The sequence below is a fragment of the Equus asinus genome, chromosome X (genome assembly GCF_041296235.1).
Source record: "Equus asinus isolate D_3611 breed Donkey chromosome X, EquAss-T2T_v2, whole genome shotgun sequence".
Taxonomy (NCBI): domain Eukaryota; kingdom Metazoa; phylum Chordata; class Mammalia; order Perissodactyla; family Equidae; genus Equus; species Equus asinus.
The window spans coordinates 101,448,575-101,465,141 of NC_091820.1; the positions used below are offsets into that span (position 1 = coordinate 101,448,575).

General features: G+C 38.7%; 1 protein-coding gene across 1 annotated transcript in view; it reads left to right on the forward strand.

Moving 5' to 3' along the window:
* LOC106839719 (NACHT, LRR and PYD domains-containing protein 12-like) overlaps positions 1-16,567 on the forward strand; it is a 39,333-nt gene continuing 22,766 nt past the window's right edge. Inside the window, exons 1-3 of the mRNA XM_044763792.2 lie at positions 1-136; positions 13,042-13,112; positions 14,273-14,317. Coding sequence (XP_044619727.1) covers positions 13,043-13,112; positions 14,273-14,317 — 115 coding nt within the window. The 5' untranslated portion in view covers positions 1-136; position 13,042. The remainder of the gene's footprint in view (positions 137-13,041; positions 13,113-14,272; positions 14,318-16,567) is intronic.

A 16,567-nucleotide genomic window follows, 5' to 3' on the forward strand; every position in this document is an offset into this window, starting at 1 on the left:
GGCGGCCCGGGCGGGGCGAGCTCCGCGCGCTGGGGAGGGACCTCGCTGCCAGCGAAGCAGGAGGGCGAGGCAGGGCCCTGGGAAGAGGAAAGCGGAGAGGCCCCAAGGATGCGTGTGTGCGGACGGCCGCACAGAGGTGCGTAGGTGGGGAGGCGCGCGTGCGCGTGTGCCGGGCCGGCGGGGCAGACGCGTGCGTGGGGCGATTTCTGAGGGTGTGCGTGGAGGGCTGTCTAGGGAATCGTAGCGTGTGCGTGGGGTGGGTGGGGTGCGTGCATGCGGGGTGCGTGCGTGGGGGGTGCGTGCGTGTAGGCGTGCTTTGGGGGGAGGGGAGGACGGAGAGGAACGCTGACAGAAGCCGGGGGTGGGCCTGTGGCTGCGTGCGTGCGGACTGAGGTAAAGATGTCAGAGACGCTTGGGTGACAGAGCTCAAAGTCAGGATTGTTAACTTTTTTTTGAGGTGTGAGGGGGAGGGTGGACATGATCGCTTTAAAAATCTGAGAAAAACTATTGACCGTCTACTAAAAAGAAAAAAAAACCACGCGGTTTGCGTGTAATCCTAGAGGATTGGTGGCTCCGTAGACCCCAGGTCCTGGTTTGAAGTGGGGAGAAAACCCAGAGAGGTTACTTTGTACTTGCCGTTCTGTCTTTTGATTCTGTGAGTGGAGAAATGGAACAGGTGACCGAGCTGTCGCCTCCTCTTCCCGTGGGCCCGTCCTGGGCTTGGTGTGCCTTCCAGGGGTCTCCTGACCTTCCCGGTAAGGCCGGGGCGCCGTGCGTTGCAGCAAGGCCCCTCCGGCAGCGGCAGCTGAGTCACCAGCCTCAGATGTGCTGGTCAGCGCTTCGCTAAGCTTCCAGCGCGGGCGTTAGTAGCGTGTTCTTGTTCGAGCTGATTCCCGCCCCCCAAGGGTCTCACCAGCCTGTGTGTGGCATGGGGAGTGTGACTCTAAGGTTGGCACTTTGTTGGGTAAGTGACTAGAAGAATACCAGCAGACGTGGGTTCTGATCCCGTCTTTACCGTTAACTGCTTGACCCGAAGCTATTTTCCTGATCTTCCTGTGCCTCACTTTCCCCATTTCTAAAATGGGATGGTAGCTCACAGGTTGTTGGAAGTGTAAATAAGACCATAATAAATTCCCAGCACACTGAAGCATTTGATAAGTGACAGCATACTTAGAAATATATATATTTTTTCAGAGAAGTTAAAGCAAAAATTTCATTCTAAAAGAATGTATTAAACTGCTCATTTCTTTTTGGTCTCATCTAGGCACATCTAGCTGTGCTGTCCTCAGCCAAAGCCCACCAAGTTCATCCTGTAAAGTTACCCCCCTAAAGTAGGTGGGACTTTAGTTTGAGTTTTTTACGAAGTTGAGGTAGCTAATTATTCATCCACCATCACCTCTCACCAGCATTGCTGCCTTGGTCTCCAAGCCTTGCACTTGCCTGCTCCCCTCCCGTTCATTCTCCATGTTGCCGTCGGTTATCTTTTCCTCTGAAGGACAAAATAACCTGGTTTGAAGCACAGGCCTTGGTGTCAGATCCTGGTTCAGATCCCAACTCCACCCTGCTCCACCACTTTCTAGTTGTGTGACCTTGGATGAGTTAACTTGACCTTTTTAAGAATCCTTTTTGCTTGTCTGTAAAAGTGGGTAATGATGGTCTCTACCTCATACAGGTGTAGTGAGAAGTTACAGAAAGAATGCATGTAGAGTGGCCCATAGTAACCGCTCAGTAAATGGTAGATTAAAAATGGTAAGGGCAGTGAGACTGCTAACAAGAGAGTGGCTGAAGTGACGTGTAGACGGGATAGGGAGTAAAGCAATGAGGTGGTAATGAGCTGGAGAATGGAAGAAGTTGAAGGATGGGAGCTCTTGATGAGAATGAGGAGTGGGTGTTCCGAGAAGCAAGAAGTAATAGGGTAGGAGGTTGTAGCCAGGGATTGGGATAGCAAAGTTCAGGAATTCTGAAGGTAAGCAGCTCCATGTTTATCAGGTGGTCCAGAACATGGATGGCTAGAAATGGCATGTGAAGTGGAATGTGCTCAGAGATTGTAGAAGTCCAGGAGGTCAAGGTACAGTGAGGCTAGTGTTGGGTGAGTCATCCATAGTCATTGAGGTTGCTTATATAATGGCAGGGCTTGGCATGAAGAGGAAAATGGAGTTAGTACCAAAGGCAAGGTCCACCCTGGTTAACAGGGAGCAGTCCTTTATTTTGCAGATATTTACTGAGCTCTTACTAGATGTCAGGATAGAACATGACAGACAAGATTCCTTCTCTCATGAAGCTTACAGTCAGTCTGGTAGGAGTGATAACAGGTATGAATAATCCCACCTGTAATTAGAAAACTGCAAACTGTGACGAGAGCTATGAAGGAAAGATAAGGGTTCTATAAGTGCTTGTCACAAGAGGAACTGACCGTATCTGGAATGTCAGGGAAGGCGTCCCTGAAGAAGTGGTGAGAACTGAAGGATTAGCTGGGGTAAATGGAGGTGGATGAGAGGTGGGTTGAAGAAATCTTCCAGGTAGAGGGAATAGCATGTGCGGAGACCTGAAGTTAGAAGATGTATGGGGACTTGAGGAAGTGGAAGGCATCTCCTGCGACTAGAGCATATTGAGCAAAGGGGAGAGTATTGTGAGCTGAGGCTGGATGGCAGGCCCCCTTATTTATTTTGGGCTTTGTCCTAGGAGCAATGGAAATATTCCTATTAAAGAGTTTTGATTAGGTGACTGACATGATCAGATTTCTCTGTATTTGTGTACTTATTTCTTTTTGTCCCAGTTTTATTGAGATGTAACTGGTATATAACATTGTGTAAGTTTAAGATGTACAGCATGATGATTTAATATATGTATATATTGCGAAATGTTTGCCACAGTATTTCTTAAGTAATGCATAACTATATGCTCCTTGTAAAAAAACAACACAGAAGTATATAAATTGTGAAAGTCCAGTTTGTATTTTTGTATGTGTATTAGAATATGTATATCTGTCCACACATATATATAATACAATAGATGCATACATTATTATATATGGATATAATATATTATATATATAATATAGCAACTAGCTTTTTCTACTTAACATTATGTCTTTGACTTTTCCCGTGTCTTCATTTTTTAATTACTCAGTAATATATAAGTATATTTTCATGGTAAAAGATTGAAACAATACAAAGGTATAGAGAGAGTAAATCCTGAAACTGCCTTTCTTGCTCGCTCCTTACTTGCCGTCCCACCAAAAATAGAGAAAAGGCAAAACAATAAAAAAGTAACTGTCAACAGTTTGGTGAGTGTCCTTACAGTCCCTCTTCCGTGCATTTATATGAAAAATAAGTACTTATACACATAGAATTTTTTCCATAACTGGACTCATTGATATTGTGATGCAGCTTTTAAGTTTCTTATTTGTTGACTTAACTACACAAATGACACGTGAATACATTTTTCTTTTGAAGGATTGGAATGTTACAGGGAAGGCTAAAACCTCCTTTGGTCATCATTGATTTCCTCTCTGCCTCTCCCCTTCCCTACTCACTGTTTGACATAACTTCTCCCAGACCTTTTCGTTTGCAAACATTTCTCTCTCTGTCTCTCTCACACACACGCACACGGAGAATATATGGTATTATTTAGTATTATTAAAAAATATAAATTATATCATGCTTATATATGCATTGTTCTGCTGCTTGCTGCTCTTACAACATTATGTCCGAGAACTTTTCATGTTAGTACATTTAAGTCTAACTCGTTCTTTTTCATTGTTGAAGAGTATTATACAGAATAGATAGGCTATAATTTGTGTAGCCATTTCCCCATTGACATAGTTATTTCCAAGTTTATGCTAATATAAAACGTGCTGCACTGTATATCCTTGTACATCCTTCCCTCTTTACTTTCTCTACTGACTTCTAAGTGCTACTTTTAGTCTATACTAGATTCTTATGCATGCTTAGGTTTGTTTCATGATTTTTTATTTGGTTCTACTGAGCCATTTCTTTATATTTGCATTCATACCACACTTTTAATTTCTATAGTTTTGTAATATGTTTGATATCTGTCGTGGAAAGAGTCTTCTTTTTTTCCTGCAATTTTATGTTATTCTTGCATATTTACTTTTTTACACTGATTTTAGAATCAGATTGTCATACCCATATAGAATCTTATTGGCATTTTTGTTGGCATTGCATTGAGTTTACAGATTTAACTGGGGAAAATTGCCATCTTTACATTAATGAGTTGTCTTTTATATGAATAAACGTGGTATGGCTCTCTATTCAAGTTTTTAAGTCCTTTGGTAATGTTTCATAATTTTCACCATAAATGTCTTGAACATATCCTGTTTGGCTTATTTCTAGATACTGTATAGCTTTTGGTGCTACTATTAATAGGATTTTTCTTTCATTTTATAATTATTTTGGATGTATGTGAAAGCTGTTGGTTTTTGTATGGAATTTTTTGTCCAACAACTTTACTGAATTCTTTTCTTTTTAATAGTTTGTTCATTGATTCTATTGGATTTTCTTGGGAGGTAAATAGGTTATGTGCAAATATTGATAGCTTTGTCTCTTTGTCTTCCACCTGTATACCACGTGTGTTTTTCTTGTCTGAATGCATTGGCTAAGATCTCCAGTATAAGATTTAATAGTAGCAATGATATCAGACATTGTTATCTTATCCCTCCCTTTAAGGGGAATTCTTCTAAAATTTTATCAAGTATGATGTTTACTCTGGGTTTCTGCCAGTTGTCCTTTATTAAGTTAAATGTTTTCTTTAATTCCTAGTTTTCTGAGGCTTTTTAAAAGCAAGAGTAGATATGAAATTTTATCAATTGCTTTTTCATCTACAGGTTGGAACATATAGTTTTTTCCCTTTTAAATTGTTAATCCATTGAATTGTGTTGATAGCTTTAAAATTTTTTCTGTTATGAAAATTTCCAAACATAAACGACAGTAGAGAGCGCAATAAACCCTCGTGTACCCATCGCTCCGCTTCAATAGCCATCAACATTTTGCCATACTTGTTTCAGCTATCCCCCTCCCTTCTTTTGTGCTGGGGTATTTTAGGTTGATTGTGAATGTCATATGATTTCACTCCTAAATATTTCAGTATGCATCACAAAAAATTATAGCAAAAAGGACATCTTTTCGTATAATCATAATGCCATTATCACACTAATGCCCAGCGCATATTCAGATTTTTCCAATTGTCTAAAAACTGTTTTTACCATGGGGTTTGTTCCAATCAGGATCCAACCAAAGTCAACTGTTGTATTAGGTTATATCTCTTGAGTTACTTTTAAGTTTTTAAAAAGCTAAAACAGAACATCATCTCCTCCCTTTTGTTTTCATGGCATCGACTTGTTGAAGAAGCTTGGCGTTTGTCCTGTAGACTCTCCCTCGTTCGGGATTTGGCCGATTACTTCCTTGATGTGCTGTTTTACTTATTTCCGTATTGCCTATATTCCCTGTAGACTGGAAGCTAGATCTAAATACTTGATCAGACTCAGGTTCTTTATTATTATTTGGAAAGACTATTTCATGGTTGATACTATGTACTTCCTTTTACATAATGTTTGCTTATCTCACTTTTAGTGATACTAAAAGTGGATTGAACTTGGCATAGTCTAATCCTTTCATTGTAAGGTTCTCCATCATAGTTTCACCTAATGGCCTTACCATCCATTTGACAACGTCTGAATCAATTATTTCCTTAAGGGTTTCAAACTAGTGATTTTCTAATTCTGTCATTCTTTCAGCATTTATTAGCTAGCATACTTCTGTGTGAAGAACTGTCTCTCATCTACTAGGACTATTTGTTAAGCCTAAAATACAGTTCCTATAGGAAAGACAGGATAAATGCTTAACTCTTTCCCTGTAATTGCCAATTTTCCAAGTAAGGGGTTGGTGCCCTGTTCCACACTGACAGATCTGTCAATGTTAAAGGTTCCCTGCATTCCTAGGATTAACCTTTCAGGGCATGATGTATCTTTTTAATGTACTGCAAGATTTGAGGGATTAATGTTTTATTTAGCAGTTTTGTATCTATGTTCATAAGTGAGGCTGCCTGTAGCATTGGTCCTCAGCTTGGAGCTGATCCCCTCCTCTAGGGGGCGTTTGGAAATGTCCGGAGGTGCTTTTGTTTGTCAGTTTATTGAGTGTGTGTGGGGTGAGTCCTACTGGCATTTAGTAGATGGGGATCAGGGATGCTAAGTGAAGAATTGTTCCACGAAAAATCCCCTTAGCACCCCTGTGAAAAATGATGGGCTATAGTTTTCTTGTGCTTGTCCAATTTTGGTATTAAGGTTATGCGTTTTTATATCTAGGTTCATAGGTGAGATGGGTCTATAATTTATTTCTCTTTACTTGTCAGTTTTGGTATCAAGATTATACTAGCCTTATAGCTGTGTGGTGTCATTTCCTTCTTTTGTTTTGTTATGGAAAATTTTATATAAAGTTTGATTAATCTGTTCCTTATACGGTTTGGTCACACTCTGCCACAAAACTTTTTGGGGCTGGAGACTATTGAGGAAGATTATTATCATTTCACATTCTTCTATGATTAACTGCTCTGTTTAAATTTTCCATTTCTTAGGCCAATTTTGGTTATTTTCTTGGAAATTATCCACTTCACCAAGATTTTTGAAATTATTAGTATAAAAGTTATATATAGTACTTTCTGATAATTTTTTAATCTCTTCTGTTTCTGTAGTTTGTTTCCCTTTCATTTTTATGTTAATTTGTGCCTTTATTTTTGAAATCATACTTGCCCAAAATTTGTCCATTTTATTGTTTTTTTCAAAGAACTATCATTTTCTTTTATTGATCTACTCTATTGTTTTATTATTGTTTGCTTTCTATTTCAATAATTATTAATTTTTTATTAAGGCGTAGTTGACATATGACATTGTATTAGTTTCAGGTGTACAACACAATGATTCAATATTTGTACATGTTGCAAAATGATCACTGCAATAAGTCTAGTTAACATCTGTCACCATAAATAATTATAGAGGTTTTTTTTTTATCTTGTGATGAGAACTTTTAAGATCTACTCTCTTAGCAACTTTCAAACATGCAATGCAGTATTGTTAACTATAGTCACCATGCTGTACGTTACATCCCCACGACTTGTTTATTTTATAACTGGAAGTTTGTACCTTTTGACCACCTTCACCCATTTCGCCCACCCTCATCCTGCCCCCCACCCCCACCTCTGGCAACTACTAATCTGTTCTCTGTATCTATGAGCTTCTTTTTTTTTTTTTTGATTCCACATATAAGTGAGATCATGCAGTATTTGTCTTTCAGTCTCTGACTTCTCTCATGATACCTTCAGGGTTCATCCATGTTGTCACAGATGGCAAGATTCCATTCTCTTTTATGGCTAATATTCCATTGTACATATATACCAGAGAGTCCCGCCTTGGCAGTTAATCCCCACCTCTGCTTCCCCACCAGAAGTAGTCACTGTTCTGATTTATTGTCATAGATTGGTTTTGCACATTCTGGAATTTCATTTAAGTGGAATTACACAATATGTACTCTTTTGTGTAAAGCTTCTCTCTGTACATAATGAGTCATCCACATTGTTGCCGTATCAGTACTTCAGTCTTTTTTATTGCTGAGTAACACTCCATTGTATGGATTATATCGCAGTTTGCTTATACGCTCTTGTGTTCATGGATACCTGGGCTGTTTCTAGTTTGGGTTATTGTGAATAAAACTGCTATAGCCATTCTTGTATCATTCTTTTTGTGAACATATATTTTCATTTTTCTTGGGTAAATACCTAGGAATGGAATTGCTGGGTCATAGGATAGGTATATGTTTGTTTTATATAAAACTGCCATATCTTTACCATTTCACTCTCCCACCAACATCCTTACGAACAGTTGGTATTGTCAGTCTTTTGAATATTAACTATTCTGGTGGGTGTGAAGTGATACCTCATTGCAGTTTTTATTTGCATTTCCCTAATGACTAATGATGTTAAGCATCTTTTGATGTGCTATTGGCCATTTGTCTGTCTTCTTTTGTGAAAGGTCTGTTCAAATATTTTGCTCATTTTCTTTTGTTTTTCATTGTGGCAAAATATACATAACATAAAACTTATCACTTTAGTCATTGTTAAGTGTACAGTTCAGTAGCGTTAAGTACATTCACATTGTTATGCAACCATCATCACTATCCGTCTCCAGAACTTTTTCATCTTCCCAAACTGAAACTCTGTACCCATTAAAGAATAACTCCTGATTACCCTCTCCCCTCAGCCGCTGGTAAACACCGTTCTACTTTCTGACTCTCTGAATTTGGCTATTCTAGGTATCTCATGTAAGTGCAATCATATAATATTTGTTCTTTTGTGTCTGGCTTATTTCACTTAATGTACTGTCTCCAAGGCTCATTCATTTGGCATGTTTCAGAATTTTCTTCCTTGTAAAGGCTGAATATTATTCCGCTGTGTGTGTATCCCACATTTTGTTTACCCATTCATCAGTGGACGTTTGGGTTGTTTCCACTTTCCCATTTTCTTTTATAATTGCATTTTTTATTGATTTTTTTCTACTTTTACAATCGATTCTTTCTTTTTGTACTTTTAAAATTGACATACCACATTATATTAGTTTTAGGTGTACAACATATTAACTTGATATATGTATATATTGCAAAATAATTAGCACAATAAGTTTAGTTTATTGATTTTATTTAATATTGATTGATTTTATTCACATACTGTAAAATCCACCCTTTTAACATGTGCAATTTAGTGATTTCTAGTATATTCACAATGCTGTGCAACCGTCACTATCTAATTTCAGAATATTTCCAACACCCCAAACAGAAATCTCGTAACCATTAGCAGTCACTACCGTTCCGCATTTACCCGATCCCTGGGCAACTGCTAATCTACTCTCTGTCTCTGTGGATTTGCCTATTCTGTACATTTCATATAAATGGAATCATGCAATATGTGGCCTTTTGTGTCTGTATTCTTTCACTGGGCATAATATTTTCAAGTTTCACCCATGTTATAGCACATATCAGTGCTTTGTTCCTTATTATGGATGCATAATATTCCATTGTAAGTATATACCACATTTTGTTTATCCGTTGATGGACATTGTGTTTGTTTCCACCTTTCTGCTATTGTGTCTAGTGCTGCTGTGTATATTCTTGTACAAATTTTTGTTTAAATACCTATTTTCAATTCTTTTGGATATATACTTAGGAGTAGAAGTATGGGGTCATATGGTAATTCTGTGTTTAACTTATTGAGGAACTGTCAAACTTTTCCTCAGTGGCTGTGCCATTTTATATTCCCACCAGCAATGTATGAGGGTTCCAGTTATTTCACATTTTTTTCCATTTTCCATTTTTTAAAATTATAACCATCCTAGCGAGTGTGAAGTAGATTATTATTATTCAGTCATAAAAAGGAATGAATTACTGATACATGCTACAACATGAATGAATTTTGAAAATATCATGCTAAATGAAAGAAGCCAAACACAAAAGGCCACATATTGTATAATTGCATTTCTATGAAATGTCTAGGATAGGCAAATCCTTAGAGACAGAAAGTAGAATTGTAGTTTCCAGGGGCTGGGAGAGTGAAGAGTGGGGGGTGTCTGTTTAATGCGTACAGCATTCCTTTTTGGGATGATGAACATGTTCTGGAATTAGATAGTAGGGATGCTTGCAAAACTTTGTGAATATACCACAAAGCATTGAATTGTACGCTTTAAAAGGGTGAATTTTATGATATGTGAATTATATCTCAATAAAAAAAGTACAATATAGATGAGTGGAGGTGAAATTTGATATTTAAATTTGTAACGTTGCTCTCCCTTGTTTTCAGCAGCATGCACACCATGTGGAGTCACCATGAAAAGTTGTGCAGTTTGTTGACTGAAAAGGCACACAGCCAAGGGTGTGAAGGGGACTGAAATTAGCTTATACTCTGCTCTCTAACTTGTGTTCCCTGGCTCGGTGCTGCCCTAGCTGAGAGGAAGAAGCTTCACTTTACCAATTTTAATTCAATTGCCCAGAGGAGACATCCTACTTTGATTTGTTTTCTTGGAGAAGGCACCTTTTAGTACTTTGCAGAAAGATTCCATATGTTCTAGTGGAGATCCTGTTACAATGGATACTACTTTCCCATCCTGGAATTTGGGCCATCTCACAGCCTTTTATTCTAACTTGGTCTAATAATCAGTTATAAAATGCCCTCATAATTCCCCAAAGGTCTGTTGACTCTAACTCACTCTCTGGTGTAATTTCTGTGTCAGAGTTCTTAGTTCAGGCAACAGAAATTGATTCTGCGTAACTTAAGCAAAAATTGGGATTTTTGAAAGGACTACTAGAGTTGCTCAAAACCAAATGGAGTGTTGTATAACAAGACGTCAAGGAGGTCAGGAACTAAGGAAGCTGAAGGCATTTGGGTAGCAGAAGCTCAGTCCCTCGAGTCTCCACTCAGATTTAAAAATTCAGTCACAGAGAATCTGATTATTCCACTAAGAGGGATGAGATCTCTTATCAGAACAAAGATCAGTGAAAGAATGCTGGAGAAACCAAGCAATAGCTACCAAAGGAGGCAAGAAGAAGAGGATGCCAACATCCAAGTGAAGATATTGAGTAAGCCTTTAGAAGATAAATCTGGATCTCAGAGGAGAGGGCTAGACTAGGATAAACAATTAGGAGTTGCAAGGATGACTGAAATAATGCGCATGGCTGAGATTGCCCAGGAAGAGAGTAAGTGGCCGTGCACTCCTCCAGCTTCATTGCCTGAAGGCAGGAGTGCTTACTGGAGTAATTTGTAACTGGAGGATTGTTTCTATTTTTTAGAGGACATGATATTCCTAGTTATTGAGAAAAGAGCCCGGGATGTGGGAATATAATGCTGTGCTGGGAACACTCCATCTCATGACGATGAAATTGTTATGTGGAGATTTTAATGGAATGTAACTACTTTCTGTCAGTTATAATAAATGCCATCTTATTTTTTTCTCTAACATTCATTATTTATATTGCACTTGGTCCTGTGCTAAGTGTTTTATGTATGTCATCTTATTTAATCCTCACAAGAAATTAATGAAGTAGTTATTATTATCACCATATTTTAGAGATGGGTTACTGTAGTCTCAGAGAGTTTGAGTAATCTACTCAAGGTAATATTGCTGCAAAGCAGTGGAAATGGGATTTAAGTAAGGAGTGTCTGAGTTCAAAGACATTTCTACTCCATATGAAATGATACAACAACGCCAACATTAGCTATAGTTTAGGATTTTTGAGCCCTTACTGTGTACCATGTAGTGTACTGAATACTTTATGTGCATTATCTCACTTAATCCTCATAATAACCTTATAAGGAAAGTGCCCTTGCTAACCCTATTTAACAGTTGAGGAATGTGAGGTTCAGAGATATTAACTCCATGCTTGTCACATAGTTAGTAAGTGGTAGAATCCGGGCTTGGAAACATCTGTTTGATTCCAAATCTTGTGTGTTTCACCAATACACTAACCTCTATCAAAAATAACTAAATCTTTGAACTGTGGCTTTCTTCCCTTGCTGTGTATTAGAATCCTCTAAGGAGATTTAAAAAAAAAATCAATGGCAAACCTCGTCATCAAAGATTCTGATTTAATTTATCAGGAATGCAGACTGGGCATTGGAATTTTTTTTTAAAAAAAAGGCTTTTATTCATTCATTCATTCAATAAACATTTTATGAATGTCTTCTCTATGCCAAACACTTTCTGGGCATTTACTTTCTAGCAAGATGTATCAGTTAATTATTGCCACAGTGATATATAACAACCACAAAATCTCGGTGGCATGAGAAATTCAGAATTTATTAAGCACTTATTCTCGCAGATCTGGAGGCCAACTGAGATTCAGCTGATTAGGCAGGGCTCTGTTGGGCAACTCTGACTCAGGCCGGGGTGATTCTACTTTTCTTACTGCAGGACTGTGAGTAAATGAGTAGCTCTGCTTCATGTATTTCTTCATCCTCAGACTAGTGAACTAGCTGAGGCTTGTTTCTCTCATGGTTCATCTCATGTTAGTGGCAGAATCACGAGAGGGGATATGTTCAACTGTGCAAGCATATTTCACGCCCCTGCTTGAGTCACATCTGTGTACACTCCATTAGCCAAAGCAAGTCTCAAGGCTGAGCTCAAAGACAAGAGTTGGGAAAATAAGCTCCACTTCTTTTGTGTGGACCTGCAAAGTTCATGGCCAAGGCCGAGAATAGGGGCCAGTAGTTCACTTTAGGTGGGAAAGACTGAAAACAATAAGCGTAATACAGAAGAAAATTATCGAGTATGTTAGAAAGTGATAAGTAATATTGCAAAAAAAGAAAAAGAAATTTCAGAGGGTGGTGTGAAGGTGATTTTAATGTGCAGCTGGGACTGAGAACCACTGATCTTACAATGTTGAACCTGAAAAGAAACCTGGGCAATGTTAATTCCCTCAGCCATTTTAAAAATAATAAAACAGACCCAGAAAGTAGAAGAATCTTACTCAAGGTCTATAGGTAGATAGTTACAGACATGGAGCTAGGGCCTAGGTCTCCTGACTCTCTAGACTGTTTCTCTTATACTACAGTATTCCAATCTATGGTCTTAGAATTCTCCCTTTACCAATGGCACCAAAAATATGTTGTGGAAGGTCATAGTTATTCTTTCTTATCTTGACCCTAAACATTAGAGGTATACTCCCTAAATCCTATGCTTTCCATTGTAACCCAACTCAGAGCCCAATTTGACATTCCCTGTATGTGTACTTTTCAAAAGTTTACAGACATTCTATCCTCTTTTAGTATTTTTATCTTCAAGTTGAAGACTGTTGGCTTTGGTCTATCTTCGTATGATCCTTCAAGTCCCACCCCAGCTGTCTACTTGCTTATTGGGCCTTCTCTCTTCCTAAGCTCTAAAATGCCTGAAATGGGTAGTCTTTCTTGAGTTACTTTTTTACTCTGGGCTTCCACTGTGCCTTACAGTCATCATCTCTGTTTTGGATTACGGTCTTCTTCATTTGCCAGGATGAACAGTCAAAAGAAAAGAAAAGATATGGAACCTGCTTGTACCTGGAGTTTATTGTCTGAACAGAAAGGTGAGTAACTAAATGTGGGAAGAGAGAGTATAATCTAGGTAATCCTGTTCATTATCTTTCCCCAACTTCTTCTCCTCGTAGATTTTGGGATTCTTGCAAATCGTTAAAATTGTGTTGCATGTGCATAGGAGTGTGTATATTAAGATATTACATGGATACCATATTTGTCCATTAATAATCTCTTGAAACTGCCTCCACAATATTTGTGTTTCCCAAAATGAGGAAAAGGACAGAAAGGAGAAGAGGCAATTGTGGTTTCTACTGTTTTCCATAATTCCAAAAGCATTTATAATCATAAAAGACTCTTAAGTCTCTCCCCCTACTGTAACCACAGATTTCCACAGGAGACAGCACAAAAGAGCAAAGAGTGAAGATTGCTGGAGTCCTTTCCCTGTGACTGATTCCTGAACTCCAAAGGATGTTTAGTTAAGGGGAATAGAAACTTGTTATCTTCAACAAACCACTCACTTGCCTGCCCATTTCTGTGACATTCTAGTATCTGCCTCTCCAGACTCTGCTTCCTCTCATCCACCTAGTCACACCTTCTCCCAACTATAAGTCTCACTCTTGCTTTTGAAAGTGTGCAAGTACTAAAAACCTATAGGAATTTTGAGGAGAGTGTGTGGTGTGTGTGCACGCATGCATGTGTATATTTTTATCTCTATACCTATAGATGTAAGTGTTTGGATTGAGTGTGTGTGTCTATGTATTGAGTGTAAGTTGTTGTATCTATCTGTTGAACTAACATCAGCAATGCCTTATTCCTTCTCATTAACGAGTTAGGCTCAACAGAAGCTGCAGCAGAACCAATAGGCTAATGTTCAGTGGAAAGCAAAATACCAGAAACAGTGTCTTCAAATAATGTATGCCCCTTTAAGTTCATGCCTAAAATTTTCCTTATTGATCATATAAATGTAGGTGTTTACATCCTAAATTATCTATATGGGAAGTTCTTACATTTTACTTTATGTTGAACATTAGCTATAAAATACCATGGTGGGTAAGTTAGAATAGATGTGAGGTAACTTACTTTCTTGGTTGTATTTCTGTTTGTGGAACAGCCTGAATGGCTGTAATTGACTAAATTTCTGTATATTTCATGTTTTGGTATAAAGGTGTCTTTTGTGCTACTCTTAACCTCAACTCTTTTCCTCCCACAGCTGCTTCAGGTTCTCTGGCTTCATATTCATGGAAGGAGCTTATAGGTAGATGTCTTTTCTGTTTTATTCTCTTTTTCTGTTTTGGGAATAATGCCTCTCATGAACCTGGCTGCTCATCCCCATTCCTCTCCCATGTTCATTGGGCAATAGTTATTGATATTTCTGGTAACATCTATGAAGCCTTTAACTATCATAACAAGTAGGACTTTTATATCGTATAGAATAGGTATTCGAATACTGGGAGGACCTCCCATGGCGGTGATCAAGCACCAGATGTACAAAACTTTATGGCTAGAAAAGACCAGTCTGCTTCTGGGATGATCTAGATGGAAGTCAACAAGTTAGAGCCGCTGGGCCAAATCCAGTCAGCTGCCTGATTTTTAAGTAAAAGTTTTACTGGAACCAACCATGCCCATTTATTAACATAAAGTCTATGGCTGCTTTCGGCTAAGATGGCAGAGTTGGGTAATTGCAACAGAGACCCAAAAGCCTAAACTGTTTACAGGATTTTACAGAAAAAGTTTGCCAACACTCATCTAGATCAGCATTCCCTAAACTGAGTTCTACAGAACACTATTCTCCAGGAGTTAATAACTTTGCTTTTAGAGAAGGATTCTATATTCATTTAAGACCAGAAAATGCTGGACTAAACAAAGTTAAACACCCCTTTTTTTTTTTACTGTGGGTCATCTCAGAGCCTTTCATATGCTAATATACATTGAGAAACTCTTAAAGGGGAGAGAGGGTGCATGCCCCTTAACTTATTTGACCGCAGGGCACCTTTTTCACAGCTCTCCTATTAATATCTTGCAAAATAGTGTTCCAAGGAACGCTTTTGTGAGAAATCCTACAAGAAGCTTACACATTCACTTAACAGGATTTGGAACTTGATAACTGACTCTTTGGATTAGTTTTTCTAGTTACAGAAGGTGAAAAGCTATGTAGTATGGTATTTAAGCACATAGATCAGGGCTTCAGACAAACCTGAATCTTAATTAAGTCTCTGCCACTTACTAGCTGTTGAACCTTGGACAAGTTACTAATGCTGTAAGCAGGACTAGCTACATAATTTATGGGGTACAGTGCAAAATGAAAAGGCAGGATCCTTGGTTCAAAAATTATTAAGAGCCAGCCCTGATGGCCTAGTGGTTAAAGTTTGGCACTCACTGCTTTGGTGGCTCAGGTTTGCTTCCCCGTCACAGAATCACACCAGCTGCCATGATGTGATGGTGGCTCACATAGAAGAACTAGAATGACTTACAACTAGGATATACAACCATGCACTGGGGCTTTGGGGAGGAAGAAAATCTAAATTAGAATTAAAATAAGATATTCAGGATAGCAGCAGCAGAGCATTACACCAAGCATGGGTCCTTCTGAGCATGAGACCTGTGCACAGATTGCCTACCCATGAACTTATGACCCTGCTTATGAGTGTCAATTTCCTCAACTGTAAAATGTGGGTAATACCTACTTCATGGGATTAATGTGAGAGTTAAATCAGAAACGTATGCAAGGGGCCTAGCACAGTATCTGGCACAGAATAGGTAATAATAAATGACTTGTTTTTAATTCAAAAGCATTTATAGCCATATTCAATAAATATTTATTGAGTGTCTACTATGTGCCAGGCACCATTTTGGGTACTTAGGGTACTATGGGGAAGAAGATAGACAAGGTCCCTGCCTTCATGTAGATTATTGTTTAATGGGAAAGACAGAAAATGAAAAAATAAACAAGGCAATTATAAACTTTGATAAGTGAAGTGCTATGCAGGGAAAACAGAGTGCTGGGAAAGGGAATAGTAGAGAGGATATGCTTTAAATTGGGTGGTCAGGCAAGTCCTCTTCTAGAAAGTAATTTCTAAGTTGAGATCTGAAGGATGAGAAGGAGCGCTCCATGGGAATAGCAGGAGGAAGAGTGTTCCAGGCAGAGAGAATAGCTAGTGGAAAGGCCTGGAGTGGGAAAGAGCATGGTATTTGTGATAAACTAAAAGTAGGCCATTGTGGCTTTAGTGTAGGGACTGAGAAGGATGGTGATATAAAATGAGGCTGGGAGGGGAGATAGGTAGGGCCCAGATTGTGGCATACTTTGTAGGATAAGGTAAAGATCTGGATTTTATACCAAATGCAATGAAGAGCTCTTGAAAGGTTTTGGGCAGGGCAGTGACATGATGTAGTTGATATTTTTAGATCACATGGGCTGCTGTGTGGAGAGGAGCCATAGATGGGCAAGAGTAGATGAGTAGGAGGTGATTTCAGCAGTCCAGGGAAGAGCTGATAGTGCCTTGTACTT